Here is a 22118-nt window from a genome sequence, read left to right on the forward strand (position 1 = left end):
AAGTGCAAAGGAAAGGCAAGGCAAAGGCAAAGCAAATTTATTTGTATAGCACAATTCAGTACAAAGACAATGCAAAGTGCTTTACATCAGCGGTCCCCAACCTTTTTTGCACATGGCATAAAATCAAATACAAACAGCATAAAAATAAAACAACAAGCCGGTCCCATCTAGGCATAATCGGAGACAATGACAGACGAAGTGTGCTCCTGATGTCCAGTCTGCTCCGTAGTTTTGTTTTGGTCGCTATAACCGCAGAAAATCCCGCTTCACAAAGATAGGATGTTATAGATAGGATGAGTCTTCAACTGAATTAATCTGTGTCAAGAGGCACAGATGCACCGACAGATGTAATTAGGAGAGAACACCGCAATTTTTTATATTTTTCAAAATAAAACATCACTCTGATCGTCGATAAATTATATATATACTTATATTCAATTCAATTCAATTCAGTTTATTTATATAGCGCCAAATTCACAACACATGTCATCTCAAGGCACTTTACAGTTCAACCAGATCATACAGTCAAATTGATACAAAGTTTTCTATCTAAGGAAAACCAGTTGATTGTATTGACTCATTGACTCAAATACAATCCCCCACACTAAGCATGCTTGTAGCGACAGTGGAGAGGAAAAACTCCCTTTTAACAGGAAGAAACCTCCAGCAGAACCAGGCTCAGTGTGAGCGGCCATCTGCCGAGGCCGACTGGGGTTCAAGGAGACAGAAGCAGAGATACAAAAAGCAGCTGTAAAAGGCGGCCCCGTCCAGGAAACACACAGCCAGGCAGACGAGCTCCAAGGCAGCTCCCATGCCAGAGGACGAAGAGAGCACATCCACTCAGTCACGGTCAGAGAAACAGGACCACACTGGAAAACAGGCCGATCTCCAACATCTATTAACAAGGGTGTTGATAGAAGCAGCACAGCTGATGTTTTTTTCCAGGATGACGTCACAGCCAAACAGGAACAGACGAGGCAAAGCTACTCTGAGGAAAAGCAGAGAGAGCAGAAGGTTAGAGATTGAACTAACAGATTCTGCAGAATAGGAGAACAGAGAGAAAATGAAGCAGAATGATGAAATGGGGGTCCCTATGTCCTCCAAAAGTCTAAGCCTATAGCAGCATAACTATAGAGATAGCTCAGGATAACCTGAGCCACCCTAACTATAAGCTTTATCAAAAATGAAAGTTTTAAGCCTAGCCTTAAAAGTAGACAGGGTGTCTGCCTCACGGACTAAAACTGGTAGTTGGTTCCACAGGAGAGGAGCCTGATAACTAAAAGATCTGCCTCCCATTCTACTTTTAGAAATTCTAGGAACCACTAGTAAACCTGCAGATTGAGAGCGAAGTGCTCTGTTAGGAACATAAGGAACAATCAGATCTCTGATATAAGATGGAGCTTGGCCATTTAAGGCTTTATATGTGAGAAGGAGGATTTTAAATTCTATTCTTGATTTAACAGGAAGCCAATGAAGAGAAGCCAGGATAGGAGAGATATGATCTCTCTTTTTCATTTTCATTAGAACTCTGGCTGCAGCATTTTGGATCAGCTGAAGGCTTTTAACTACAGTTTGTGGACTTCCTGATAGTAAAGAATTACAATAGTCCAGCCTTGAAGTAACAAATGCATGGACTAGTTTCTCAGCATCACCCCTGGACAGGATATTTCTAATTTTTGCAATGTTCCTCAGATGAAAGAAGGAAATTCTAGAAACCTCTTTGATATGGGATTTAAATGACAGGTCCTGATCAAAAATAGTATATATAATATATATATATATATATACATATAGTACATATATATGTCTGCGGCCCGGTGGTTGGGGAGTGCTGCTTTACATGATTAAAATATAGGAAAATATAACAGAATCAAAGCATGTAGGAAAAAAAATTTAATAAAAAAAAAATAAATAAAAAGGGGAGTTTGTTCCAGAGATGAAGTGCCACCACTTTAAAAGACCTGCCTCCTCAGGTTCTGAGACAGGCTCAAGGAACCATGAGCAGATTTTAACCTGAAGACCTCATTGAACTGTCCATGAAATGTCTATGAAACTAAGGACTAGGGCCTAGGATTTTAAAATCTGTCCTGGAAGCAACAAGAAACCAATGAAGGGACTTCAGGAAGGGAGAGATATGGGCTCTCCTATCGGGAGCCGTGGAGGACAGTTCTGCTCTAGTTGTAGGCGACCCAGCTCCTTATTGTTTATTCAGGTAAACAGTCAAAGGCTTGACCTGGATTCAACAGACGGTAGCTATCAGATAGCCAGTTACTTGGTTTTGGAAATAAAACATTGGTTTTGATCTGTATGATACTTGTGCTGCTTTTGCTTAAACCAAGAAAGATTTTGCTTTGATCTAAGCTCAGATGATATGTGATAAAACACATCCACTGCCATATTAGCCCAAGTACATTGATGGCTGAACAACTGGAACACAGTAAACAGCTTTCTAACATAAAAGTAAATGATGGAGCTATTTATTTTCAAGTCTATCTTGGTTTACATGATTCTTTAAAAAAAAGCTTAGATGTTTGCTCAACAGCCCACCCAATTAAAAATAATATTTGCTAGGGAGATACAGCTTTCCCTGGACGCCTGCCTCACTAGCCTAGTTTATATAGTATTTATATTTTTTCTTGTCCAAATGTGATTGTTTACATCTTTCTAATAAGAGTCAGGGTCAATTAAGACAACAGTCGAGTAATTAATGTAATTACTTGGTAATAAGCATCAGGGTTTTTTCCCCTTTGTAATGTTTTAAGAAAGCTTAAACCAAACTGACAAAAGGCGTAGCAGCCACCAAAGCAGTATTAATGACTGCTGATTAGTTTACATTACAACTGAGCTGGCAGTTGTATTCTGATTCGTGCATTGTAACAAAACTTTCCACTTACCACCCACTCACCCGCCCTCCTACAAACACCCCTATTTTTACTTTTTATAAGCCTCTTCCTCAATCCCTTGTGTGAATGAGTGAACCATACTAATCAGTAGAAGCTCTCACTTAGCAGCAATTAGTAGCCAATAGTTCAATAAAGTTAAACAATGTCAATAAGAAGCAGGAGGTTCCCACAGTTAATCAGCAGACATGTCTGATGTGTCAACATAGTAAATATGTAACTCTAATATGGACTGGGGTCACCATGATTTGGTTTAAAACTGCCGATTTGAGCAAAGCCATTACCTACTGCTGGTGGGCTTTTATCCTCTGTTCATCATGTGACATGAATGCAATCAATTAGCTGAGGAAAAATGAAATGGAAATACATGGATCACATTAAATGAGATTTATTTCTGCATATAGCAAAGACAGTGTTCTTATTGTACCAACATTATATTCGATTAAAAAGGACGTCATCACTAGTGGTGAACAACATGATAAACTCCTCATCTTTAACAGGGCATTTGTAAAGTGCTTTGTGTTTAAGGTTAAGGTTTGTTTCAGAGGGAGACTGAACCATTAGATCTTTTAACTGCCTTCTTTACATTCTGATGTGTTGCAACATAATCAAACCCTCAAAACCATCAATCTCTGTCTATTTTATTGGAATTTTATTTGATAGACCGACACAAAGTAGTACAGGTCTACCTGTAAGTTAAAGGAAAGTTAGTAGTTTTCTTTTCTTTACTGCTTCATAATTGAGCAAGCATTAAAAGTCAGACTTTACTAATCTTCTCTGTGAGGTTTTCTTCAGATGTACGTCTCATCTCGCTCACTCAGATCAGTGGCTCTGATGCTCTTTGACATTCCAGAACAATGAATTTGCGTCCGGAGGACACAGAGCTTTTGCTGCTGTAGGTCCAAAGTATTTGGAACAAGCGGCTCAGGCTTTTTGAAAATCTTTAGACATTTAACATTGCTTATTCTTTTACTCTATAGTGTGTGTTGTGTTTGTCTTTAATATCAGTGTTCAGGACTTTGTACTTGAACAGAGCTTACCTAAATTGTGGTGTAATCTGAATTTAAATGTAACCTTTTTGAGGCCTCAGAGGTTTGTTGTGCATCATGATGACCTTAAATGCCATCAGATAGGTCATTCAGAGAGTTGGGGAGAATATTGAAGCAAGGTTTGGTAATAAAGCAACATCCATAGCTTTGAGAATCTTAGAGATATCTGTTAAACCCATCACTTGTAAATAAAAAGAGCTCAGTTAAACTATACACCTGCCATGACAACCTACAATGAAAGCTCAGACACTGACAGCATTATTCAGTGTAGAAACAAGGATCAACTTAGGAGATGCAGCAATCCACACCTGAGGACACTTGTGCCATCTATTAAACAGGTGTTCATAGAAGAAGGGTAAGAAGAAATATTATAGTTGAAGAAAACCCATGAAGAGATCTTTTTGCAGTTTACCACATTTCATAAAGGGGGCACAGCACCCACTTGATGACACCCAAATACACTGTGGTAGCTTACATGTAAAATGCAATGTGCGGAGAAAGACTAAGGCTAAATGTATTTGTCACCAATGTTACTTGTTCTTTTAAACTGGTAATAGTTTATAAGATTAATAGATCTAAAAAGAGAATAAACCTGGAAGAACCTCTGTTTCAGAAATAAAAAGCTCAAAACTGTGACAGGTGTTTATAATGACTCTATGCAGCCATAACCAGAATGGACAGGTTTAGATCAAAGAAAACATGCATCCATCCATTTTCTAACACGCTTAATCCCAAGTGGGGTCGCGAGGGGTGCTGGTGCCTATCTCCAGCTGTCAATGGGCGAGAGGCGGGGTACACCCTGGACAGGTCGCCAGTCCATCGCAGGGCAACACAAAGACAAACAACCATTCACACTCACACCTAAGGAGAATTTAAAGAAGCCAATTAACATAACAGTCATGTTTTTGGACTGTGGGAGGAAGCCGGAGTACCCGGAGAGAACCCACGCATGCTCAGGGAGAACATGCAAACTCCATGCAGAAAGACTCCGGGCCAGGAATCAAACCCGGAATCTCCTTGCTGCAAGGCAGCAGTGCTACCCACTGCTCCACCGAGCAGCCCCAAAGAAAGAATGTCTGTTTGAATTCCACAGCAAAAAGAAGGACCTAAATTCAAATGATAATCTGCCTAAAAATGATCTCCATCCAATCCTCCTGAGCCTTTTATTTTTAATAACAAAAAAGGCTTGAATTGGAGGCAACCAGACTTTTACTCGGTTTTTCTGAAAACATTTTGAGATCCATCTTGGAGTCTTTTGCAATTCTGGCGGCTCGTACTAAAATTCATCTTAATCTTTTCTATTTAGCAAATAAGAGCAAATATAAGCTAAATATAACGTACAGAGCTGGTAGAGGCACATTCCACAGGTCCTGCAGCTGTGATCGGAGCAAAGGATGATCCTAGGAAATATTGACCCAGCTGGTCTGAGCAGAAATCCATGCCACACTAAAAAGGTTTTAACCTATAAAAATGCTAAAGCCATTGTATTCCTTTATTACAATTCTCACTGGATCCTGCAGCTAAAAGTACTCATTCTTATTCAAATAATAAAGATATGTCACCGGTGTATATTGTCCTTTAACACTGGGATAGCTTAGTCAGGCATATTGTTATGCACATGTTTAGCTCCTTGTCTGATTTCCACTTAAACACATGCCTTTACACACATGCTTGCAAACAAAGACCAACATAAAAACAGACACTGGAGTGTTCAAGCAACAATACATCTGTCAGCGCTCTGTAGAAATACAATAACACCATGTGGTCATTGTTATTGTTTTTCTAACCCGTTACATCAAAGATCCTCTTCTATCTGGCTCATTTGGTATTATCACACTGACTTTGTCTCAACAGCTATTGACCATGGCAAGTTAGTTAGATATTTGATTTTCTTAACATCACCTTTATTTCAAAGACTGATTTGCTCTGCTAGCAAGACATGTGTGTCTCCATGGTTGTTTCTCTATTGGCTGCCCTGTGATGGACTGAAGAACTGTCAGTGGTTTACCCTGCCTTTTTTGCTAATTGCTTTTAGAGATTTACCAGCTTCATAGTTACCCTGCAAGAAGAAGCATTCATAAAAAATCTGTATGAATGCTTTTATATGAATTTGTATTAATTCATCTAAAATTTGTTCTAGTAAGCCATGAAAAGGTTTTAGAACTTTAACTGTTTATACAATTGCTATTATTTTTGGCCAAAAAGCTACAAGGCAAAGTGCTGTTGCAAAAATCAAGGAAAATTTTAAGCTACTGCAGGTAAGCATAGAGAAAGCTCTTTTTAGACCCTTATACTTAGGCATCCTAAAGACAAAATCCCCAGACATAAGATGAGCAGATTGTTGTATGCATTTCATTGCAATAAGGAATGCTCTGATCTTTTTGGTGGAGAAACCAAACAACCTCCCCACAGATGCATGACTCAACACAGGTGAGCTACATAGTCAGGACAAGACTCTGCTGTCCACTTAAGGACAAAGAAGACACGATTGAGGACCAGAATGTTCACATTTTGGACAAAGAAGACAGTCGGTTGGAAAGGGGTGTGAAGGAAGCTAGTTATGTTGAGAGAAAAAAACCAACCATATGAGGGGATGGACTCAGGTTTCAGCACTCAAAAACCTACAATGCAGCGATAGAGTGGATTCCTTCCTACTATCATATCAATCCTCATCGCTATGCAGGAGATAAAAACATGACACCTGGTGAGCCAGGCCATACAGGCCGGGCCAAATTACTCCCTTTTCAGAGCCATGGGCCAATATCATGTTTGCAAGCCAATAAGGACCTCAACGACTCCCCATTACAAAGAGGTGGACCTGTTTATTTGGTTCAATTTGCATGTTTTATAAGCCATAACAAGGCTTTTGTTTGGGTCACTTTATAAGCCTGGAACTCAACGCTAATCCAGACATTTTGAATTGAGAAAGCTTTCTGGATGGGAAGCAAAATGTCTTAAAATTTGGAAAACAAAGTCCAGCGGTTGGTTTTTAACTTTTTTTTTGGAACAAGCTCTTTTTGTAAATATTCCAGAGCTTTAATGTTTGCAAAAACTTTTTTTTCCAACACCGCACTGGTTAAACATGCCAGCAGTTTAAAAAGATGCATCACTACTTCATAAAAACTATTATTAGCAATGTTTACTTGCTAGTTGGTGCCCCTTTTGTCGAACCAACATTTACAATATTACTATAGCACCTAAATAACTGAAACTAGAAGTCTTTTTGACGCATAAGTCAAAATCTATCTGATCTGGGTGGGGACTGCTGCACCAGTTCACTGATATGTAATATTAATATATAATTTACACATTAGCAGAGCACACACCTTTTAACTAGATGACAGTTTCATTTTCTCTATATTCCGTTGTAAAGAAAAATCTGCCAAGTCACTAATATATCCAAATTGCTTGCTTTATTACTAAATACGTTGTATTTGTACCATCTGAGCTGCTCCAATATTCAGGGGTCACTGCAGCAGGTATTTGCTCACAGATGACAAAGTTTTCACAACTGATATGCTTTCTAATGCAGGATTTAAACCTTATCCTAAGTGCAAATAGCACATATTTATAAATAAGCTAATGTGCATTTATTACCATTTAACTAATAACTAGTTTAATTTAGTTTGCATTAAAAATGTTACTGGCTGCCTGGAATTATAAATGATCAATGTGCACATTTAGGGGTTGCAGGAACTAATGGGATGAATTTCAGCCCACTTCTTTATATATAATAATGGCATAGAAATCAACCAATCCGGGCTTGTTGTCGACTAGTGCCTCAAAGCTAAGTAGTCTGCAATTTTTCACTACAAGCGAGACACTGTGGTTTAGGACTTCTGCTCTTACAAGTTGGGTTAAAAGTGAAGTTGACATATAATTACTAAACGTTTTTAGTGCTATGGCAGGATAATATTGCATGTTTGTGTCAAGGAGGTACATTTTTTTTACCTAATGGTTTGCCATATAGACTGAACTTTTCATCAACTGCGACTACTGCAATTCCAAGCTCTCTTCCTTTGCTGATCACACTGAAAGATGTGAGGTATACGGTAAGAGCTGTGTCAGTGTTTGCAGCAGTTCCTTTAATGTGTTCTGGTGGCCAGATAAAAAAAAAAGGACAGTACCAAGGGGGAAGAGTTGTACAACAGCTGATGCATTCACTGCAGCACAATGCATTCAGAGGATGCAGGCAGGGAGGAGTCAGCATGTAGTGCAGCAAGGAAAGCAGCAATTCTTTGATCAGGTTTAACTGGCAAGTCAGGTCTTTGACATCTGAAGGGGGGTGGGGGGGCTGGGGAAAGCTAAGAGGGTAAAGGGAACAACAAGCAGCTGAGAGAGAGAGAGAGAGAGAGAGAGAGAGAGAGAGAGAGAGAGAGAGAGAGAGAGAGAGAGAGAGAGAGAGCCTCTGCTAGGGGAAAGAGAAGAGGAGGGGTGGGAGCACAAGAGCAGGGAACGGTGAGGATTCATGCTGTGTTAGCATCCCCACAGCAACTCCATCAATACTGCATACAGCTGAGGAACTGGCAAAGGTCCTCCTTGCTGCATTTTCAGGCTCGTCCAGAGAAAGAGAGCAACTCCCACGACCAGTCAGCTCAGTCTGCTGCTGCAGGGGCGCTTTGTGAGGGTCAGAGCAACACATACAGAAAGACACACACTAACACTCTCTGGAACCTGTGCTGCATCAGGAGGCAGAGGAGGGACACAATCTGGGAATACTCAAGAGGAGAGAGCCCATCCTGGAGAGGGATAGCAAGGAAAGTTGCTGTGATGTCCCACGTGGGAAGCTGAGCTCTGGGAGAGTTTGACAGGACCTCAGTGCACCTGCTCCATGCGCACTGGTAAGCTGATTTACTCCCTCAACACTCAGGGAAACGTGACCCAGCTTGGTTGCTTATCCCCCATGTTTTATTTGAAGTGGTGTTTATAAAATGAGTTTCAGTTTTTTTTTTTTTTTATCTTCATTGCTTCATGTTAAGTAAACTTTTTTGTCTTTTTGTGTTTACTTTTTAACGGAGCCACAAGCACAATTTGGTTACCTTATTCTAGCTGAAATCACATTTGCAATTCTCTTCATTTTTGTAACACAAAATAATAATAATAATTTCTAAATTATCAGCTGATGTCTCTATGTACATAAAAAAAATTTACACATTTTAGCAGGTTATCCTACTGCAGAAAAACTGGTTGTGTTTCTGTTTGTGTAATTTTGTGCTTTCACAGAAACTTGAAGGTAAAATAATGAAGCACTGCTCCCCTGCAGGGGTGCACTCCCTTTTGCAAACCTCAGTTTTAGTTTTCCATGACATCATGGAGAGGTTATCACTCAAGGCTTTGGCAAAGTGACCTGAAAAAATACCTGTGCCTTTGTCCTGACGCTGTGGCTTTGGGGAAGGTGTTAATCCTTATATTTTTTTCACATTTTAAAATTATACTTCTAATTCTGTTTGAAAAATTGAGATAATTAATGGGGATGTTTTTTTCCGTATTTCATTCAAGTGGGCAATTTTTTTTTTTCAATTGTTTTGTTTTTCAATTTCTTGCAAAGCTTAACTGTGACCTTTGTAATGTGGTAAAAAATATCACGTTGCAGGAAACACATTTCTTTTATGTGCCTTTGTTTTCAGCAATATATTATGGAAACATGTCACTGAGGCCATAAAACCTCAAGAAAACAAAAAAACTTTAAAAAATGTAATAATCCTGCTTGAAATATATGAGACATCTTACACAGCTTAAGTGGTCCGTTTTTCTAAGGGTAAACACATGGCTAATGTGAGTAAAAAAAACTTACTTGTGTGTAATATATATTTCACTTAAGGCAGGATTATTCCTTAACAGCTCTGTAATATCCATCACCTTCCACTGTGATCAAACAAAATTGGAATTAATTTTCAGCATACAACCTCAGAGTAAAAAACTCTCTGTATGGTGTGCCGGTTATTTTATTGAGAGTATTGAGCTGACAGCACAAAGGAATGCTTGAACCTGGCAGAAGGGAAGATACTTCCTTAACAGTGCAACCTGAGGACAATTCCCAAGGTGTTATCTTGTAGCTCCCAAACCAGGAGAACAAGCTGATTGTGAATTGCAGAGAAGAAGACATTAGTGTTATTTTATTACCTCAGGATAGGGGAGCAGTTTTAGCTAAGCTATGGTATTGAATGGTTCCAAGCTAACTGTTCCTACTATTTACAAATATCGTAACATGTTTCTGGTTCCATACCTGCAATATACAACAGCTTCCGAATGTCTTTGCACCACTAGAATTTATATTTTGTCATAAACCTAACCACAATCGTAACTGAAGTTGGTCAGTAACTTATGAAAACCCATACTGCACAACAGGAGGAAAATAACACTCCACTATAGTGAAACATGGATGAGGTAGAATAATGCTGTGGGAATGGTTTTCAGAGAGCAGGTATGCTGGTCAAGGATGACTGAAAAATCTGGCAATAGATCTGTAATATAAAACCTCTCCATTGAAGTGCTAGGTTAATCTGATCTATAAAAATATAAGAGCACAAGAAATATAATGTGACCTTTATTTTTCTCAATTCAGCTTAAAAACAAATACATCTCTTTGTAATGACTCAGAAACGAGGACCCAGTATTCAAGGCAAGACACACAGTTAGATTACTGAAAAAAACTATTTTATTAAAACAGGCAGATCTGCAGTGGCTAGAGCGTCTAGGGAAGTAATCTCTGGTGTAACAGTTCAGTCCATAGCTTGAGAACAAGGTAGGATCCAGTTGGTGGGCTGCCAACCAGATGCGACGGGCACTGCCCAGAATGTCCCAGATGCTGCAGCCCCTGAGAACATGCAGGAGTCCGAAGCCAGGTCAGACAAACAGATCAGACCAGAAACAGGCAAGCTCAGTGGTTGAGAGGCAGAAGAGGTCAGGATCAGGAAATCAGAAACACCAAGGAACACTAAAAACACTCTCACCACCGGCTGGAGAGACCATGATAATCAGCCACTGATGACAAGATTCAAGCACCTTAAATAGAGGAAGGAGCAGGTGGATCAGAAGTGTCGTAATGAGCATCTGGGCAGAGTTAGACAGGTGAATGGAATGAGTAATTAAGCCAGTCATCAGGGCCAAGATCATAACACTGTTATGTTAAATATAAAGGAAAAAAGTATGGAGTTAGCTGGGTGAAAAAGTGCTTCTTTGTTGGTTTAACAGATTTGCACAGATGTGTTAACTACAGAAAATAGTTTTTGTTCATGGCTCTCCATCTTTTTACACCAGAAGTGATTCACAGTAATACCAACATCTTCTAAAAGTGACATCCAAACTTGAACTCTTTTCATTCCAAGATGAGCAGCAAGATGTTATAGAAGTCAGCTCTGATGCTCATGTTTAATTAACTCGTAGTGGCAGAAAAAACAAAGCATTGAATCACGATCACACTAGATCGCTACAAAAAACTGGGCACAATCCCAAAAGGGTTGTCCCCTTCCACGCATGACATTGTGCTAATTTTTTGTATGGAGAAACATTCATGTGTATCATATTTTTTCAATAACATACATTTTTATAAACCCTGTTAAGAGTTTGTAAGGATATTAGGAAATAAAAAAAGAGCAGCATATTCAAAACTTGGACTTGACACCAAAGCAATTCAACACATCCCCAAACGAACACAACACTCACAGCCAAACATAGTAAAGATAATATCACGACCTGGCATTCAGTTACATGACATAAGGCATTATAAACAGCTTCAAAGACTGGTCAGTGCTGACGCAGAACCTACATGGTTCCTATGAAAAACCAAAAAAGGTAAGGCAAAGCGATTCAAGGCAATTTTATCTGTTTAGCACAATTCAGTAAAAGTACATTTTAAAGTGCTTCACATGAACACAACCAGAAGATTTTTAATCTTTCAGGATCACAGTGAACCTTAGCAGTCTTCTACTATAACTTCCCTAATTTATACTTGATAAAGGAGATTGTACACTTCAGAATGTTTTTTGACAGAAACAGTTTAAATTCTACATGAAGTCTATTATCTAAAGAAGTCTTTCAATTCAATTCAGTTTATTTATATAGCGCCAAATTCACAACACATGTCATCTCAAGGCACTTTACAGTTCAACCAGATCAAATTGATACAAAGTTTTCTATCTAAGGAAAACCAGTTGATTGCATTGACTCATTGACTCAAATACAATCCCCCACACTAAGCATGCTTGTAGCGACAGTGGAGAGGAAAAACTCCCTTTTAACAGGAAGAAACCTCCAGCAGAACCAGGCTCAGTGTGAGCGGCCATCTGCCGAGGCCGACTGGGGTTCAAGGAGACAGAAGCAGAGATACAAAAAGCAGCTGTAAAAGGCGGCCCCGTCCAGGAAACACACAGCCAGGCAGACGAGCTCCAAGGCAGCTCCCATGCCAGAGGACGAAGAAAGCACATCCACTCAGTCACGGTCAGAGAAACAGGACCACACTGGAAAACAGGCCGATCTCCAACATCTATAAACAAGGGTGTTGATAGAAGCAGCACAGCTGATGTTTCTTTCCAGGATGACGTCACAGCCAAACAGGAACAGACGAGGCAAAGCTACTCTGAGGAAAAGCAGAGAGAGCAGAAGGTTAGAGATTGAACTAACAGATTCTGCAGAATAGGAGAACAGAGAGAGAATGAAGCAGAATGATGAAATGGGGGTCCCTATGTCCTCCAAAAGTCTAAGCCTATAGCAGCATAACTATAGAGATAGCTCAGGATAACCTGAGCCACTCTAACTATAAGCTTTATCAAAAAGGAAAGTTTTAAGCCTAGCCTTAAAAGTAGACAGGGTGTCTGCCTCACGGACTAAAACTGGTAGTTGGTTCCACAGGAGAGGAGCCTGATAACTAAAAGATCTGCCTCCCATTCTACTTTTAGAAATTCTAGGAACCACTAGTAAACCTGCAGATTGAGAGCGAAGTGCTCTGTTAGGAACGTAAGTCTTCATATTAACATATTTTTCCACAATCTGAGCAACATTCTTCAAGTTAGAGCAGGCATATATTACAAAGCAGTGACTAATAGACTCCTGCAGCAACTTACTGAAAGCTGAAAACAGTAAAGAATTTCTAAGCAGGTTCTGAATACTTTATTTCTTTCTATGATTAATTCATTTTATATTTGTAATATCAAATAATATGTGTTAAAAACGCTACAAATGATTTATCATTATTTAGCTCAGCACAATATGGGCAGTGTTCTGGAAATGCACAAGGCACCCAATGACAGTGAATCTAAAGAAAATGTTCATTACTGCAGTTTGTCTTTCCATCAAAAATGACAGGTCTGGCAATGAGTTGATTAATCAAAGAAAAAGCCAGAACCTATTTTGACACAAAGTATGTCCTTATTGTAAAATGAAAGAAAAGCTTGGAGCGCCTCACACTCAGCGCTGCTTACTTCATCATGTGAAAATGAACCTGGCACATTGCAATCCTAAGACATAATGGTCTTCCTAAATTCAAGGCGAGACAGACATAAGTTGGATATTTCAAACTCTCAGGCAGATCTCCGGGTCTATAGTAGCTGGGGCTGGGCACCGCCCCATCACTAGAAACTCTGGTTGGAGAAAAACATAGTTAAGTGACCATGATAATCTGACAGAGGATGATTATCCATGTGAGTCACTTATCTGGTTTATCAGTTCAGTCTATCTCAATAGAACGCAATAGGATCCAGGCGGAGGGCTGCCAATAAGATGCGGCGAGCGCCGCCCAGATTTTCCCAGATAGTGCAGTACCAGAAAGCAAGCATGAGTATGAGCCAGGTCAGGGAAACAGATCAGAACAGGAAGACTCAGACGTCCGGGAGACCAAAGCCCAGTCAGGGATACCGATAAGAACAGGAACAGGCTGGTTCAGGGTTCCAGAAATCCATAGAGTTCAGGTTGAACGTCTAGATGGGAACCGGGCCCACTGAGTGGTTGAGAGGCAGAACAGGTCAGGATAACAGAAACACTACGAAACACTAAAAACTTCTCTCACCACTGGCCCCCCGAGAACGACAACATGAACTAGAGCATCAACAGAGATCTCATATCAATAGTTCAGCCCCTATGACTTGAACTGAGCCATACATATGGAAGCAGGAGCAGGTGGATAAGATGAGCAGTAATTGGAAACCGTGCAGAGTTAGGCAGGTGAATGAAATGAGAAATTAGGCCAGCCATCAGAGCCATGATCATGACATTTACATTTTTTTTTCCACCCATGATTATCCTTTGATCCTCAGGGATATTTGACAACATGTAATATAATGTTAGACTGAAAAATCACTGACTGATTAAATTGCAGTTTTTTACTATAGCTGAAAGAAACATTAAGGCCAAGTTTGGTTCCAGCTGATCGAGGGGGCCTTTAGAGGGAGTACAGACATATTTTGCCATTCAGAGTTCATTGACAAACAGGGCCTCCCCACTTCAAACCAGGAGCTGCCTTTCGCTAATTCCCCCCTCCAACATAATTCCAGTAACAGGTAGCACATTCGTAGTGAAACTGACAGCTTGTTTGCGGGCAGGATTATGAGCACTGCTCGGGGACAGGCCCAGCAGCAACAGAACGGGATCTGCGTCATATGTTGTGACGACCAAATCTGCTTAACCTACTTTGGTTTTTTGCACAAAATATCTTGGGTTTGTTGGAACTCCAGTGTGGAATAGCTCCCAGCTTTCCAAAGTTATTCATTAAAATTTCAGTGCTGACAAATTATTGAAGCTCAAAATGTGAGGCAAGTTTTTCCATTCAGTAGCTCACTTAGAGAAGGGATTTGAGCTTTTGGCTCTCTCAAGCAAAGTTTTAATTCTTGGATTTTTATTCTGTTCTTCTATTCTAAATCATTTTCAAGGTTTGTGAGTAAATTATTGCCCACAGCCCTCGTTAGGTCACCTTGCAAATGCTATCTCAAATTCAGTTCTCCATCCTAGTTTGGTCTTTCATTGGGGCCATTTTGGCTGATCTGAATTATGTAAAATGCTAACAAATGGATTACCTGAAGGTTTGAGTCAAAAATAACAAGTTTCTGAGGATGCACAATGTAGCCTTTACTTAAAGATGAAAAAAAAAAAAACTAAAATAAAATTTGGCGTGTGAGAAAAGTTATCAAATTTGAAACAATCAAACTTTTCTTTTTTTTTTTGGTTTTTAGCCGAGGTGTTTTATCAAACAAAATACATTTTTGATGAGGTTTTCCGGGAATATTTCGTTCTTTTTATGAAAATAGAGGGGAAAAAAAGTGATATTAAGGAAACAATTCGTATCTTTTGTAAATTTCTTGCATGCCTTTTTTTTTAACCACTTTTATGGTAAAACTTTTTATATGACTGGCTCTAGCAGACAAGCTAGTTTACCAAAAAATTTTTCTTTCTAAAAGTGATACTAATGTCTTAGAATGGCCATGCCAAAATCATTCGTTAAGTTGTTTGAGAAATTGTCGAGGGAGCTAAAAATTGTGGTGATGGCAAGGAGCCCTTTCAACCATAAAGACTGAGAAGCTTTTTTTTTTCATTGAGCCTTATTTTAACCTTAGCAACCATGTACATTGCCCAGCATGGTATAGATGTTTACTCTGCCTTTGGCACACCTGATTATGAGGATTTCAGTTTAGCCAAAGCATGTTAATCAGCCATCAATTGGAATCAGGTGCTCTGATCCACGGAAACATCTAAAACATGTGGTGCCTTGAGGCCCAGGGATAAAACATGTGGATAAGTGTACAAAAGTGTGGAAAAACCATATAAATCCGACTCACAAAAGCTAAGTGAGATTTTAATAATGACAAATAAAACCAAGAAAGCATTACTGTAGTATGCTGGTGTAGAGGCCTATGCAATCAAATGGTTGAACCTTTTTTAGTTTTCATATTTTCCCCAACAAATTTTTTCTTGGGTCAAGTCATCCTGAATTTAGGACATATTAAAGAGATGTGATTAAATGATTAATAGCGATCCAGTGTGGCATTTCAGACTTGGCTATACTTTAGATCAACAGGTTATTTATGAGTAGCTCTGTTAAAATCTTAGGAATTTGGGAAGAGGAGCTTCCCCCACTTTCTGAGGTCTCTGCAGATGCAGTCACTCAATTTAAACAACTTGCCCAATCCATTTCAGAGTGGATATTAAACTAAAAGCTGATTAAATCGCTCTTATGGTCTTATAAATGTATGATAAAAATTGAGTTGATCAAATGTTTGTAATTAATATATAATAGAACTGAAAACACAAGTTTCTGTAATTACACTGACATATTCTCTTTCAAACGTTCACAACCAGTGTGTATTACATTTAAATTAGCTCTGTAGTTTCAGGCTTCAAGATTTTTAGAGAAGATCCAATGAAGTCTTAGAAACTTTTTTTCTCTCTCTACCCTATTCAACACTGAACCTCCTTTTTTACAAGTTTAAGCACATTTAGATGTGCTCAGAATATCAAACAGTCTTTGTGCTTGTAGAGGAAAGTTGGTTGATGGATTGTGTCACAGTTAGTGACACACCTGTCATTTTAATAATCACAGCAGGGAGCATCACATGTATAACGTACCACAGAGCAAGTGAAGGAATTAACAGTGTTTGCAGAAATGAGAAGGCAATTCAGCAACAAAACAAGACAAGGGGGTATTTAGAAACCCAAGAAGAGGCCCTTGCTTCCCTTACGTCTTGGAGCGGGGTTAAAATTTAACAGGTTCCCATGCAAAATGCATGAACAAAGGTAGTTATGTATGTGGAAATGTTCCTAATTAACAAAGTTGCTTCCTTTGACAAGAATTTACTTTTTACGTAGACCCCCACTAATTAAATCTGCAACAGTATAGTCTGTTTACAGTGAGGTCTATGTTGAATAATACTTCCACATGATGTGATGTTTTGAAGTTTGGAATAAATATTACATTTCCAATCTGAATTTATTTTATTTTATTAAAAAAAAAAAATACAATGAAATTTCGTTAAGACTCCCAGATCACAATTCTTTCATAATTAACGCAGGTAGAAATGAAAAAAATATAATACACATCCTTCGAAGCCTCAAAAAAATAAAACACCATCAAACTAAAATGTAAACAAAAACAACTTTATAGTAAAAAGTGAAGTTGCTCTTGGAAGAAAACACATAATTTTATTAAAATAAAAATATGTACATATATAAAGTCCAGCTTGTGACAGAGCAGCCTATGAAATGGGCTGGCGGGTGGTCTTATTTGTGTGTGTCTGGTTAGGGATGTCAGAAGGTGAGATAAGGGGATGGGATCTGAGTCTTTTAAGTAATTTGTTCTGGATGCAATGCATATGCTCCCATTTCTTTGGACTCATGCTGCATAAACTGAGTCCACATCTTGTACCCCACATCCCACTATTCCCTGTTCCGTCCATTTCTAGTTGTTCTCATGTGCAGTTTGGCTCCTGACCAATGAGAGGCAGGATGCTTTAAATCATGGCCCAGTAGAGTTTTTGTATGCAGCAGAGCAGAGAGACCAGTGAGGTACAGCACTATTAAAGAAGTGCCGCTGCTGAGCCTTCTTCAGAAAATGGGAGGTGTTCTCATTCCAGGAGAGCTCAGTGCAAATTTGAATCCCAACAAACTATGTGTGAGTTCACACACATGTACACATACAGTATATCCAGAGTGATCTCCACTCTGACCTCCTGGTTCTTGCTAGCCCTGAGGATAAGACTGTTCTGGGAGGTACTGTGTGAATTTAGGGCCTTTTTCTCTGCAGTGGGGGTCACCATTTTTAGACAGAAATCAACCACAGTAGTCTTGTCTGCAAACCTGAAAACTTAATGTCATGACCCACATCTATGAGGATTTAATTTTCATTTCCATTTTTCTTTTCATCCTTTCTCATTTATTTATTTATTTATGTTAAATCATCTTTTTTCATGTTCTCTTTTTTTATACATTTGGACTTATTTCTCCAAGAAATTTGAGTTATTTTCCCTTGTCTATTTTTTTTTCTGGCACAGATAGCTCCCTCTGTGTAATTTAGTCTCCTCCCCCTATCTTTCCTGCTTCCATTCTTCCTGTGCTGCTCCTGATAGTCTCCTAATTAACTCACTTAAATTCAATGTCATTCTCCACTCGTCCCTCAGTATTTCAGCCTACTGATTTATATTGTTCTTTACTGGATCCTCGGGTAGCTTTATCCTGTATTCTGCTTGATACTGTAATTGTGCCCAGTGTTCCCCATATCATACCTGTGATATTTTTTAAAAGTTTTCATTCATCCTCATTAGTGTTACACTGACACCGACAGCAGTATCGGGCAGGGCCACGATACTACACTAAAATGGTGATATTAGTATAGTACAAATATGGCATTTTGAGAGCCAAAAGTTTATTCAACTATTGTCACTCATTCCAGGTAGGCAATAAAAAAATTTTTTTCCTGCTTCACAAAGGTAAGCAGCAGCTTGTCAAAGCCATGATGGAAATTATTTTACATTCAAGTAGTATGCAGTTCTTCATATACACACAGATCAATTTCAAACAGATGGTATCGGTATGATATCGGTATCGACCGATACTGCACAGCCAGGTATCGGTATCAGGGCCAAAAAATGGCATGGGCGCAACACTATTATTATAATGGTCACTAAATGATTTCCACAATGCTCTCTGCACTTTGGTCCTACCAAACCCCGCATGTAATATAGGATTTTGTTAAACCAAATTGATATATATTTTTTTGCTCCTATCAAACCGTACATGAGTGTTAGTGTGAGTTATATGATTTTTAATGCATCTTATCCTATTTTTACAGATTGTATAGAAGAGCTGGTGTGTGCAATGGCTATCTTCGACCTACAGGGTTTCAGACCCCCTGTTTTGCATCACTGTTCCCTCATCACCGCACATCCAGGTCCGAGGATCTGACCTCCTTCTCCCTGATTCCTCCCTCCCTTTTTCCTTGGTGTGTCCATCTGTCCTGGGCCCACCATGGGAGGATGCTTCTCCAAACCTAAACCAGGTGAGAGAGTTGAAACCTGATATCCAAAAATTTACTTTTTTTTTTACTTTTCTTTCCTGTTTTTGGCCGTTGAAGATTACCATAAATGCCTATTTCTATGTATGTATTTTTCAAGATATCTAAATCATTGTCCTTACATTATTTTACGGTTGTATTTTAGTTTCTGTTTCAAGGAGTTTTTCTTTCTTTCCTTGGTTTCAAAAGTTTACATACAATTATTTAGTATTTGGTGGAACTGCCTTTTGTAAATAAGCCCTGTGTTTAATCTTTGTAAGCTTTTTGATGTGGAATGGCACCACCAGATATTGTAAGATAATCAAAAACTGTCTGGTGGTACAATAATCTTGTTCAGGTAAATTATTGATCCCAATTAACTTTTTTTTTTTTCTAGAAACCTTTTTTCTTTAATGATTATATAATTTCCCCACCAAATCTTATAAACCCCACCAACTTAACTGCTAACTGGAATGATCCTTGTGCTCAAATTAATTGAAGTTAAAGTCTATGAAATATCATCCGATCAGGCTGTTGAAGTCTTAAATTGTTGATGCAATAACCCAAGTCAACTACTATGTAGTCTTCCCTTTGCTCTCCACTGTGCAGATATTTTTATAACTAAGGGAAACATATTCCAGGAAATTAGAACTTCTTTCTGTTTTTAAGGCTTTTTTGGTACTATATACACTCTTTTTATATTGTCTGTTGTATTTTATCTTTAATGGCATCTTGCTTTAACTCTTTGTACTCTATATATGCTACTGGAACCAGAATTTCCCTGAAAGGGTAACTCCCTGGGATAAATAAAGTTGAGTCTAAGTCTCTAATATATCTCACTGATGGTAAAAATTGCAAACATTAACTTTTCACAAGTTATATTGTATATTGTGAATATTTTTGATTCAGCTACAGATTTGTGTAGGCATTTCTTCTTTTGTCCACTATTTCACCACAGCACTGGTAACATTCTTTAGATGTTTTGCATTATACTGAAGAAGATATGTTCAAAAATAAATAAATAAGGATATCTGATAAAACACAGTAATCCTGTCAGCATGGAAACGACTAAGCTGTGGTTAACTGTTGCATGTCTGCATTTAAAACTCTAAGGGCCGGATTTATCAAGATCCAATTTTGCGTGCAGTAATTTGCGCTCGCAAACTGGAATTTTGCGCGAGGGGCTGAACCATGGTTTGTGGGTGATTTAACAAGAGAGATTGCGTAACTGGTGGCAGGTGCAAAACTGTTGGAGACGCCCTATTTAAATGATGTTTTTGCGGCAAAGTAGTTTGTAGTTTGTGCAAACTAGTGCATTAAGAAATTTTTATCTTACAACAACAACAAAAAATTATATATATATATATATATATATATAAACTTTGGCACCCTTTATTCCCTAAGGTGGTATGTGGCTGAATTTCTACTTCACTGCAGTAAAAAAACAAAAAACAAAAAAAAAACAGGTGTTTTGTATTGGCCTGTAGAAAAATGAACATACCAAATGGCTCACAAGAAGTGACTGTGGATGAGATTACTGCGCGTACGCATCCCCGCAACATTAGCATGTTGCTCCACAGGCGCAGAGGTCGGGGTTGTCTCCAGTAGGGCGTCAGGGCGACATGGCATTTAGAACGTTGGACAGCACTTCTGAAAAACGAGATTGGGAGATCCCAGATGCAAAAAAGTGCAATATTGGAAGGAGTTTTGTGATATCTGGAATTACGTGGGTCCTCCTTGTGGCTGGCTCCAAATCCATTCGGAGTTCCCCCAACACCTCCAAAATGTCAATGCTGGATAAACGATGTTTTGATGTTCGTTTCCTCGTTCATTCCAAAAATATTCACACGGAGTGAAAAAATGCGTTCTCTGCGTCTCCTTGCTTCATTTCGATGTCTCCTTCTTGCGACAATAACTGCTGCCATGTGTGCGCAATTACGCATACAGACCATTTGCACCTTCTTTTGAAACGTGTTAAATATAGAGTCAGATACCGTTAGCAAAATTGCGTTCAAGTTTGATAAATCACTTTGCTAGTGCTAAATTAATATATTTACATGTTCTCCTCCCACAAGACGCACTTTTGCGTGTAAACGCCCCATATTGCATATTCATTGCAGAAAAAGTACTAAATGGATAAGAGGCGCTATTTAGCACGTTTTAAAGACCAAATCCTTTTAGCACGCTGTTGATAGATCAGTTTGTACATTTTTTAGCGTGCGCAGTGAAATAGCTCCCGTTTTTATACACGCAAACCTTTGATAGATCCGGCCCTAAGTGTTTAGGAGGTGTCAGTTTTCCTTGTGCAGAATGTCTGTAGTAACTTCATATCAGATCATTTTTGTTATTATCAAAGTATCAACATTTATTAAAATGTTCTCATTTGGAAAAAAAGCAAACCAAGCTATGCAGATGCTGAATAAATAAAACGGTTCACTTTGTCTTAATAATTTTGTGGCTGCCTCCATATCCTGCTGCTCAGATCATCTCAGCCTCCTCTCTTCTCATTAGCATGTTTTGTGTGGGAGGAAGGTAAATGCTCTCCTTAGCATATTTAGTAAAATATGATTACAAAAATAGCCCCTAAGAAGAACATTTCTCCTAGCTGTATCCTAGCTGTAGGAAATCTTCAATTTCTTAGCAATTTCTCATATGGAATAGCCTTCATTTCTAAGAACAAATGAAGTCAAGTTTCAGGTGAAAGTTCTCTTTTTCTGGCTATTTTAGTGTTTAATTGACCCCACAAATGTGATGCTCCAGAAACGCAATCTGCTCAAAGGAAGGTCAGTTTTGTAGTTTCTGTAACGAGCTACACTGTTTTCAGATGTGTGAACATGATTGCACAAGGGTTTTCTAATCATTAATTAGCCTTCTGAGCCAATGAGCAAACACATTTACCATTACCAAAACCAGACATTTGCATCTAGAATAGTCATTTACCACATTAGCAATGTATAGAGTGTATTTCTTTAACGTTAAGACTAGTTTAAAGTTATCTTCATTGAAAAGTACAGTGCTTTTCCTTTAAAAATAAGGACATTACAATGTGACCCCAAACTTTTGAACGGTAGTGTATATATATATATATATATATATGTGTGTGTGTGTATGATGAAACATCAGAAAATTAACAGCAAATAACAGTAAAAAGTAAATACTGAGTTTCCCTCCCCATCCAGGAAGGTTTTTCAATTCAAA

General features: G+C 38.7%; 1 protein-coding gene across 2 annotated transcripts in view; it reads left to right on the forward strand.

The window, feature by feature from the left end:
- Positions 1 to 8354: 8354 nt before the first annotated feature.
- Positions 8355 to 22118, forward strand: part of LOC119786542 (apoptosis-inducing factor 3) — a 35434-nt gene continuing 21670 nt past the window's right edge. Inside the window, exons 1-2 of one of the 2 annotated variants that reach the window (XM_038289984.1) lie at positions 8355 to 8790; positions 18720 to 18926. In XM_038289984.1, coding sequence (XP_038145912.1) covers positions 18896 to 18926 — 31 coding nt within the window. In that variant the 5' untranslated portion in view covers positions 8355 to 8790; positions 18720 to 18895. The remainder of the gene's footprint in view (positions 8791 to 18719; positions 18927 to 22118) is intronic. The other variant, XM_038289985.1, reaches the window with a different exon arrangement.

This window comes from Cyprinodon tularosa, unplaced genomic scaffold (assembly GCF_016077235.1).
Source record: "Cyprinodon tularosa strain WSP-4 unplaced genomic scaffold, ASM1607723v1 ctg275, whole genome shotgun sequence".
In the NCBI taxonomy this organism is placed as follows: domain Eukaryota; kingdom Metazoa; phylum Chordata; class Actinopteri; order Cyprinodontiformes; family Cyprinodontidae; genus Cyprinodon; species Cyprinodon tularosa.